The sequence below is a fragment of the Lepidothrix coronata genome, unplaced genomic scaffold (assembly GCF_001604755.1).
Source record: "Lepidothrix coronata isolate B3197 unplaced genomic scaffold, Lepidothrix_coronata-1.0 Scaffold12, whole genome shotgun sequence".
NCBI classification, from domain to species: domain Eukaryota; kingdom Metazoa; phylum Chordata; class Aves; order Passeriformes; family Pipridae; genus Lepidothrix; species Lepidothrix coronata.
Genome location: NW_016690192.1, coordinates 8,435,513 through 8,446,253, shown reverse-complemented (window position 1 = coordinate 8,446,253; position 10,741 = coordinate 8,435,513). Strand labels below are relative to the sequence as shown.

Here is a 10,741-nt window from a genome sequence, read left to right as displayed (position 1 = left end):
TTTACAGTTAAGATAAAACCTGACTGGTGGTCTCATTCCCTTACAGTCAAAACTAAGCCTATTGTAACATTGTTCCGAATCTTGAAAAATAAATTAATTCCAGGCTTTGACCAAAGAATTCATCAAGCAACTGGGCAACCAAAAAGAGTAGAGATTTTACCTTAGCTAAAAGCCTGTAGAAAGGCTTTAAAAATTCATTAGAAATACCTGAGCATTTGAATTCACTTTCTGTCTTTGAAATTCACTAGAAGTAAAAGTCTATGAAAAAGTGACTCTGTCGAGTTCAGCTTTCTCTCTACTAATACAGACAGGCTGGATGAAACCAACCAGCTGGCTCTTAAAACTGTGTTGGAAACAATTTTAGGCCTTTGTTAAGCATAATTACAGAGATTATCAAACACTTCCTCCCCTTCAAAATTACCTTTTACTGTATATTGCAACTAGACTACCATTCAGTCTCAGCCAAGATTTGTGGAATGTAAATTAAGAGGCAATTTTAGGACTTCTGTGAAGACAAAGAGGACTTCATCCTTCAGCAAACAAGTATTTTCCATGGCTAGTTTTATTTTCAATTACACCATAATCAAGTGTTGGTAATTATTGTTTTAAAAGCTACAAAAGCAGGATTTCAACCCAGCAACAAATTTAGAATCAACTCTGTATTCAATTACAAGTCACTGTCCTGTACAGGCCTTCTCTAGAATACTTAATGTTAGCAACTTTCACTCTGTATACTCAAGATGTGCTGTATGTCAAATATCAGTGGAATTTTGTCTAAGGGACTCATCAATAAATGAAGACATTTATATACTTAGAAGAACCATAATTATGGTTTTACTCGTATCAATTACTATCAGAAGAAGCAGCTTGTTTCTCAGTATAGAAAACTGATGGTAAGCATGAACAGGAAGAATTAAATACACAAGTGTGTGGCATTAAGTGCATGGCTTAAGTAGGATTTTGTTGGTTGTGTTGGTTTTTTTTTTTCAATCTTCTTTTAAAGTGCTGTGTGTGATCCACCATCAAACGAGGCAGGCCTGTGTAAAGACCAGTGTTAGCATGGCTGATATCACAGTAACACAAAAATTAGGCATTCACACAATCAAGCTTTGATTTAAATATTTAAAAAAAAAAAGCCAAGGCCCATACATTTAGATACAGATTGGAAATGTTTCTACATCTCTTATAATATAATCAAAGACCATGTTACACTTAGATTATGAGAACCGGCCTGTTCTGATACAATTTACAAAGTGACAAAGCCCACAGCAAAGCTATTGCTTTACTTCTATAATGTAAACACATCTCAAGGAAGAATATGCTGACAGTTTCACAAATGAGATTATAAATTAGTAAAACCGAAGCAACTGGTCATATCAACCTTTTGTCTCTACAAGGCTTAGCTCACAAGCTCAGGTTGTACATTTATTCTTCGAAGGACATCTTCTGGCATACAAAAGACAGGATTGACGGCCTTAATTTGTTCTTCTCCTAATAAAGATAGTCCAGCAATTCCAAATAAGGTGTGAAATGGATCCACCTGGGAGAAAAAAGAAAATTTACGTCCATTTCCAAAGTCAACCACTTTTTCACTTGTACAGAATGAAGCTTTTGTTTGCAAGAGAACTGCAAATCTCCATGGCTGGGGAAGACAACACAACCGAACAAACATTTGTGCTAACATGTGTGACAGGTGAGACAATTTCCATAGTGTGCATTTACAATACTATGGTTTACTCAGAGATGTTGTCAATTATCTCCTGCTAAGATGATTTTCAACTCTGAGTTAGACAGAAAACATTCACATATGTCCATTGGCATGCAATATCACAGGGTGGCAGAAGCAAAGATAATTAGAATTTTAAAAGTAAATTTGATCATCTACAAGTACTGCTTCCATAAATCCCCCGTTTGTTCTTCAGGAACATCATAATGCTCTTTAATCATCTCCAAATACAGAGCTGTGCTATAAAATCTTGGGAGGAAAGCAGCAACCTACTTTGCTAGAAAACCTCCCCAAACTATAAATAAAACAGAAACTCCCCAAACTTGCACTCCCAAAACTACAAGACGCCCCCCCTAGAACTGCCAAACTAACAAACAACCTAAACACAAAAGCCCCCAAAACAGGGTCTGTTAGGAGTGAGTGTCTGCAGTAATAAATCAACATTTCCATGAGAGTGCCAATTTCAGCAATAGAGGTAAAAATAATATGAAATTACTGCTAATATAGCATGCCAAAACCTCTCCCAAAGGTGCTCGCATTAGATACAGGTAAAAGGTTCTGCAAAGTTGCTCTTCCAGGAAGTCACAAATATTTCAATAGCTCAAATTTAATCTCCAAGCCAGAAAAATATTTAGATTTTAAGTGCTGGACTTCTCTTTGAGAATTCTGAAAAGGGAAAATGTCCTTCTGTGAGCTCCTTAGAAATACAAAATCCTTTCCATTTTAAGAACACAAAAACTCTTTCCAAATGACAGACTAAAGAGATTTCTCCCCCAACTGGGAATAAAGTATCAGCTTGCAAGGAAAAATAAAGCACCTTATTTTTTAATGCATTTGTGGAGAATGGAGCAGACATGGACAGCTGCAATAAAAACAGCTAAGGCTTTCCCAGACCGTTAATAAATAAGCAGCCAAGTGCTCTACAGGAATTGCAATGATGTCTCATAATACTTTTTACTTTATCTGTTCAGCACCCTTGAAAGATAGGAACCTTATGTGCCAGTTTACCTGGACAATCTCAATTACTTCCACTTGAAACCAGAAGGAACAGACTAGCTAAATCATAATTGCCTCTCAACCAAGCAGAAAATCTATACCACCAGCCTCTTCATACTGCTATCACAAAAGCTTCTTCCTCCCTCACCTGGCCAAATGCCAGTGAAAGAATTTATTCAGTGGCTGGGCTGGCACAGAACAAAAGTTAGCATACAGAGATTTTTGATAAAAACTTATGACTCATTTAGATCAGATAAAACCACCATTCTTTAGCTTGCATATCATTTCACAAAACAAAATAATAAACACAAAAAACCCACACATCCCAAAAAACCCACCACCAAACATTGTTTTTACATAGATCTTCCAAGTGGTCTTGTGAGAAATTATTTGTATTTCATGTGTTATGAGAACCAAACCAGAAATTGTAGAAAATGGCAACTGATTTTAGAGGGGGATAGAAGTGCAATGTAGAATATCTGCTTCCCAAGTATGCCTTCAAAGGCAATTCTAACCCATTCTTTCTTCAAAGTAATTGTAATGTCTGGAAAACCTACCTGGATCATGAGTTGAGTTACACACAAACAAGAAACTTTACTTTTCCCTTTGAAACTTTCAATTATGTATATTTCATTTAGAAAAATATTATTTACCATATCTCCTGGTCTGTCAGCAAATCCACCAGTCTCCTCATCCTGGCAAGCCAAAATAAAGCAGCGCAGTTTCTCTCCATCAATCCAATGTATCCTACCAATCATCTTCAAAGATGCTAGCACCCACCACGAATAACACACGTCAGGTAACTGGTAAGCAGAGAAGCAGATTAATATTTTATTTTGTTTTAAACATAACCTTGCAAATTTTACTGGTAATTCTGCAAATTACCAGGTGTGCTGTCATAATGCTGTTGCAGAGAAACAACACTTAAGAGTATCTCTGGAGTAAAAGAGAGTTTCTGGATGCAGTCTCTTTTCAGAGGACTTCCCTTTTCAGGAAGGGAAAGTCTCTTTTTCAAGCCTCTTCCCTTCTTCAAGAAACAAGACCACAAGAATGTGATTTTTAAGCAGACTACACCTGTGATAGAGGCTAAAAAACCCCACAGAGAGTTTTTCAGGAGCAAATATAAAGAACTTAATATCAAATAGTTGCATTTTGGGGGGGGGGAGAGAATCTGACCCAGTTTAACAGGATAATGGTTCAAGTGGTCAGTAAAACATACTTCAGTATGTGTACTTCCCTACCCTGAGGACTCAAAATAGCATAGCTAAGGACTCCATGACAAGTGTTAGTGACAAAATGAAGAATCAAAACAAAGGCCTGTGACTTATATGAAGTATTTAGTAAGCTTTTCAAAGAAGTCATGACATTTTCCAGAAGTACTTCAGCTTTAGAAAAACAATCTCTACTGAAGTTTGAACAAAGAAAAGAAGCCACCCAATACCTTCTCTGGTCGCCCGTTGAGACCTCCAGAAGGTAACTGACGTTCACAAAGCCACCAACCCAGCAGGTCAACATTCACTTGATGCAACTGGTCTGTTATAGCCAGAAATCCTGTGCAACAATAGATCTAAAATTACAGACATAAATTTTTTGTGTATGTAAAACCTAAGTATAGTTTAGCAGACTAAATGAAGAGACAGCAACAATATTGTCACATAAACAATGCAAAATAAGCATGCAAACATTTCAACTTTTAGTTTTCCACTAGAAAAGTATGTTATTGTCAGAGTTGCTTACAGTTGCTTTTGTAAAAAAGTACCAGTAACATAATGTAACTACATAGCAGTAAGATTTTACTAATATAAGACACTAATGCAAGGTTTGGAAAGTGATCCTAGAAGATCTGACAGAGCCATACAGTTTTATTTTAAAAACACAGATTCTCAAGCCACAGTACTCAAACTGATTTTTGCAGGCTGGACATGGCCTTTATCAAAATTTTGCATCCAGCCTATGGTTTGTTGCTGTACTTGCCTCTTACCCTAACACTTCTAGAGAGCAAACTAAAGACTAAATGACCAGACCAAATAGCAGAAACAGGCTAAGCCTGATCATTAACTACCTCAGCAATTCCACATACATTCAGTCATGTCAGGCTTACTTTCAAAGTGCCATGTAATATATCTGCATTGATTAATCCCTTTTAATAATTAATTAAAAATTAATATCTTTTTCCTAAGAAATAACATTTACAGTGCAACAGTGTACTGTAGTCACATTTCATGTGGCTGCTAAGAAAGCAGCGAAGAACAAATGGCAAGAATCACAGAATCATTAGAGTTGGAAAGTCCAACCTTCGACCTACTACCACCATGACACTAAACCGTTATCACGGAGTGCGATGTCTACTCATTTTTGAGCACCACCAGAGATGGGGACTCTCCCTGGGGAGCCTGTTCCCAAGCTTAACCATGTGGCAAAGAAATTTTTTCTAATATCCAAATTGAATCTCCCACAGCATAACTTGAGGACATCTCCCCCTCTCCTGTCACATGTTGCCTGGGAGAAGAGGCCAACTCCCACCTTGCTACAACCTTCTTTCAGGAGGTTCTCAACAAAATACTTCTTCTATTTTCATATGATGAGGTGAATCCTGGCTATGGCATTTCTCATCATAATTATGCAAAATAAACAGGTAACTGCAACGGCATTAAAATATTTTATAAAAAATTGATTCTTTTTCCACACATTCAAGTCAAGTGCAAAAAATTCCTCCATGAAAAGAATAAAAAATAGGAAAGGTAGTTTTATGGAAATTTTCTGCTGGAAGAAGTTATTGAGGTTGTCTTCCTTGGGAAATTCCTTAATTTGTTCCAATTATACTACTGCATTCTCTTCTCAAGTAGATTTTACTCAGCATTTTTCAGAATCCACTGTCACTTGTAAAAGTGCGTCACACTAGCAACTCTAGTTGAAAAGTTTTCCCATTACTGAGTTAGGTATCTCATCTTAAAACTGACTTTCCTCAAAAAATTAAGCAAGGCTCGACATCTCATTTTCATTTGGGTTCATGAGCTGATAAATATCAAACATATTATACAATTGACCTTTATGTCTCATTCTAATTTGTGTCAGAAACAGTGACAAATTTTGTCCGCTGTCTCTACTGAAACCCACCTCAAATTCTCTAAAAATCCTCACGCTGACTATTTCAACATCTCTGCATAGACTGAAATACAGTCCTAAAAGTTTTTCCCTTACAGTCTTTTTTGTACCCAGACTATAACCTCTGGTGTCTTGACTCATCAGATCAGGCTACCTATTTGTTCATTTATTTTAACTAAGGTACTCGAATAAGGCATTTGGGAAACAAGAAAGGTACATCAATTGCCATCACTGATGGATGTTGTAAAGAAACATTTACAGGCAGTGTGTGATGCTTGCTAATTTAAAACATTTCCATATAAAGAAAAACTCACCTGTCCTGCATGTGATTCGGAACCTGGTCTACAACCAAATCCTCCATCAAAGTTCATACAGGACAAAACGAATTCTACTGCTTTCCCCACATCAATAGCATCCAGCTTTCCCTGCAAGTCAGAAAATAACTAATGCACTTGATATTCTACCAAACTCATTACCTACACAAACTTCAGCAGTACCAAAGAGAAGACTCTGTACTTGTGTAAGTGATGGTTTAGGACTTACCAGAAGTGCAAGAGTTGCTGCAGCACAGAAGGAGAACCTTGTATCTATTTCTCCTACAATGTGGGAGGTAGGAAATGAAATAAGATTATTTTTTAAACAAAAAGACATTTAAATCACCACTGAAAATATGGAACTAAATGTTAAAATACTAAGTTCTACACTGAACAACAAAATCAGCTAAAAACTTCCCTCATACCATTTCAGTTTCCAGCTCATTAATTATTTCCTCAGTAATTTAAAAAATGTACATGGCAATTCAAGTGACCTGTATGTTTACTGCACATAAAGTCAACAACTCATATAGAACTGGACAGATAGAAATCCAAATCAATTCAACTAGTGGTAATTTACAAATAACTCCAGAATTTTACAGTTTATCTGTAGTGCTCTCCAAGATAATTGCAGAGCAGTGAAAATAATGCAATAATAATCAGACACAATTCTTGCTGTGCCTTAAATCCAGACAGAAGTAGAAGCCAATTCTGGTTTTAGAGCAAAATTGATTAAAGTTGCAAGTGTTCTTTTGCATATTTATACCTGGAAGCAAAACCAAAGCCACTGCACCCATAACGGAATGATTTCTCAGCAAGTCTATACCAATATAACCCTCCGAGCACAAAGTCCGAGCAATTAACACTTGGAGTCACAATTTAAAATTGAACTGCGCTGCAAACATTCATTTTTTTGATCTAACCTATGCAAGACTTTTCTTCTTAAGAAATCCACAATCTGAAACACATAAAGCAAATGTGGTGCTGTGTCCTACATCAGGGATCACACTCCTTCAGTTGCACTGAAACTGCCTTTCAGAAGGAATGTCAGTCCATTGTGCATTCAGTACACTCCTGACAATACTTCAACAAAAAGGATGCAGCAAACTATGAACCAATTTGACACACAGCATATCATCTACCTTTACAGTAGCATACATATACTGCTAATATCTCCCTTGGTGAATTTTACCAGAACAAGAACATGAGGGATATGCAATAGATTTTATGAAAATTTAAGTCTTCCATGGGGATAAGTATTTTTAGAGTGACTAAGTACTTATGCTAGAGCTTAAAAATGCCACATTTGTGCATAAAGAATTTATATGCAGAAACAAAATCAGTATTAACAGAAGTTCATGAGTAAAAACCCAGTTCTTCTCACTCCCATGTGCTGACAGATCCTTTCACAGCTGACATGGACAAAGATCATTGCTGTCTGCCATTAAACAGCAAATATAAAACATTTCTTATGGAAGAGCATATCCAGTATCTTGAAGTACTGTTAAGTTAAAAATGCCCAAAAGTTTTCTTCTTTAAGAATGGGACAATTTATTCCTAATACAAGAATGGAACTAAAGTTTAGAATATTTATGAAAGGAATGAAACACAACTCTGCCCTTCACAAACCCTTCTTTTTCATAACTTGGAGAATAAAAGTGTTCATATACAATACATATGCAAAAAGACTATCCAAGGAAACTTAAGTTTACAGACTTACATGACAACCTAGTCACTATATTTTAAAGATTTAAATATTACCCCATTCGTCTCCAGCAAACGATCCATCTTCTTTTTGCAAGCTCTGTATATATTCAACAATTTTATTTACATCAACAACATGGAGACTATCATATAAGATAAGAATCTAGGGGAAAAAAAAAAGTAATAAGAATCTGGAGGGAAAAAAAAAGACAAAAGACACAGTGACAATCAAAGAGAGGCAAAAACTTTATTTCTTAACAAAAAAACCTCCCCTGTATTTATAAAAGACTTTATTTAATTGACTGTGAATACTATTTGGTAAGGTTAATTAAAATAAACTTTCTTTCACTTTAGTAGTTAATTGCTGTATTTAGCTTATCTATCTCTGTCTAAAAACTAAGAAATTCTCAAATGAAAATACAGGTAATGCACCCTAAAAAGTAAATCTGAACAAATTTCTATAAACTATGATCACAAGAAGACATGTGACCCTTTAGACATCCTAGATAGGTAGGCAGGGCTAACAGCATTTGTTACACTGTTAAAAAATTGGTAAAAGTATACAGTAATCATTAAATAATTGTTAAAAGCAATATGACAAATTTTAGGAAGTGATACAGCTAAATCCTAAAGCTGTGTTCATTAGATTTTTTTTTTAATAAGGCACTGAAGTAATTTTTGCCCTTGGTTTCCAACAGCAACTGGTTCATAAATCTGCAATCACTAAAATCATTAATCACAAACACTTTTTTCTAAAATTACCTTGCTACACTTACCTGGACAGCACTGAGGGTATACAGAAGATGAGGATCATGACCTATGCTGGCACTTATTCCCCCACATTCATGTTGACATGATTTGATGAATGTCAGAATTTCCTCTTTGTTCATTCGGTGCAGCTGCCCCATGAGATCCATTGCTGTCAGCCCCCAGTAGACACCACTCATTCTCAAATACTCCGACATACAGTATTCCTAAGTAGTGCATTATTTTAGTTCTTGATCAGATCACCATCCATACAGAGCAATGAAAATAGACTGGCTGACATTTACAAATAGTTTCTAGTAAGTCAACCATCTTCCATCCATTTACCAACAGACTGTGTGTCAGTCACTCACAGACATTCTGTGCATCCTGCACACGTGTATATGCACACACACAGAGGCACGTGCACACGTACAGATCTACACATACTACACTCCCTTCCTCCCCTGTATTTATCTAGTTCAAAGCATCAAGCTCTACGTCAAATTGAGCACATACAAGTAGCTGGGCACCAGTTCACTTCAGATCATCACTTATTATTTTGGCATTCAAACTACCCCTCAAATTGCCACCCCAACTAGTCTCAAAACATAACAAGTATAACATTTAATGAAATTTATTTCCAAGCCAAAACTCTCACAATCTAAACTTGCACTGGAAAGTAAAATTTTATATTGAATTCTCTTACACTGATTACTTCACCCACACCACATGAAGATTAATTTCCACATGCAGTATTTTTTAAGCACAAGAATAAAACAATCATAAGCAACAGTGGTTAGAGTTCTTTTGTAAACAGTAAAGGTAACTACAGCTTTTCTCCACATAAGCAGTTGCTGACATTTTTCACCTGCTGGAAGTGGAATCCTATTGTTGTGGGATACGACCAATCACGTATGACTATAAAACTGATGTTAGGTAAAGCGTTAATGAAGTCTGATAAGCATAAAGCAGTGCTGTGGTGGGATGCAATAAGTTGTTCCATCAAAAGAGCAACGTGCAAATGCAGCTCTACTTGTGCATTCTAGTGGATGAAGAAGCAACCAATAGCTTGTTTCTCAGGTCTCAGAGTAATTCTAGAGCTAAACTGATAATCTTCAAATTTATACTCAGATAATACATGCCAAAACTCATCACAGACCTGGAGAAATTAACAAAGATATCTTTATTTTATACTTTGGATTGCAGGGTAAAAAACTATTAGCTTGTCAGCATGCATCTCACCATTAAATGGGAGCCAATAAATAAAGATTATTATTACTGTTAATAAACGCACAACTGTACTGAAACAAATTGATACGTACATAATCATCCTTCTTTGTTCCATAGGAAGCTATATAATCCGCATGTTTCTCTGAAAGTAACGTGCTTGGGGCATCGGGTTTTATTGTAACATCCTTCTGCGGTGTCCCCTGTAAAAAACACCAACAACACAGCAGTTGCACTGTCAGGTCAAGACGTTTTAGCACCTTGGTATAATTTAGTAAACCTGGTGACTGCGACTCTGGAAACAAACATCTCTCTGGTAATTTTGAGCCCAGGCCAGGTCACTTTTCAGCCCAGTTAAATCCCTCCCCGGGACAGGCTGGGAACGAAACCTAGCAACGAAGCGGAGAAAAAACACGAACTCGCCAGGAATAACCTGAAGCACTGGACGCAGGAGCCCTTTCCCGGGCCCAGCCCCGAGCGCTCGGCCCGGGGCTGCCGCCCTTCGCCCTCCGCCCCGCCAGGCCGAGCCCGGCCCGCGCAATCCCGGCGCCGCTCTGGATCCGGAGGAGCGAGTGCGACCTGCGTCGCCACCCGCGTCCCTCCCTGGAGCCCCGCGGTCCCCGCCGGCCAGGCCGGTGCCGCCCGCAGTGCCCCCGTACCCACCATGTTCGCCGCCCGCGCCGGAAGGGGCGGGGCGGGGGCTCTGCCCACCGCGGCTGCGCAGCCCCGGCCGCGGTCACGGCGCCGGGCTCGGGGGAGCTCACGGAGCGCTCGCAGGGCGCTCCAGGGCTTTGGAGTGCCGGAGCGCCAAAGGCCCGGTATTCTCAAGGTGATACCGTTACTGCTGGATGGTGTCTAAATCCTCAGCACAGACGCAAGGCAGGCCCGCTGCTGCTCAACTGGAAAGGCTGTGCGGCTGCTT

At 38.1% G+C, this 10,741-nt stretch overlaps 1 protein-coding gene across 1 annotated transcript; it reads right to left on the bottom strand.

Annotated features, from left to right (window-relative positions):
• Positions 1-544: 544 nt before the first annotated feature.
• Positions 545-10,522, bottom strand: RABGGTB (Rab geranylgeranyltransferase beta subunit). The gene is made up of 9 exons (XM_017805453.1): positions 10,483-10,522; positions 9,915-10,022; positions 8,622-8,819; positions 7,903-8,008; positions 6,371-6,423; positions 6,142-6,252; positions 4,164-4,289; positions 3,376-3,525; positions 545-1,540 (listed from the first exon to the last, which is right to left on the bottom strand). Exons 1-9 carry the CDS (start codon positions 10,483-10,485, stop codon positions 1,400-1,402), a joined length of 996 nt encoding a protein of 331 aa, XP_017660942.1. The 5' UTR covers positions 10,486-10,522; the 3' UTR covers positions 545-1,399.
• Positions 10,523-10,741: the final 219 nt, after the last annotated feature.

What these genes read in the sequence shown, in the direction of transcription:
- RABGGTB (XM_017805453.1), bottom strand. An exon ending in GTTTGCTGGAGACGAATGGG is followed by an intron (nt 6,424 to 7,902) that starts GTAATATTTAAA and finishes CCCACATTGTAG; the next exon opens with GAGAAATAGATACAAGGTTC. An exon ending in CAGCAACTCTTGCACTTCTG is followed by an intron (nt 6,253 to 6,370) that starts GTAAGTCCTAAA and finishes TCTGACTTGCAG; the next exon opens with GGAAAGCTGGATGCTATTGA.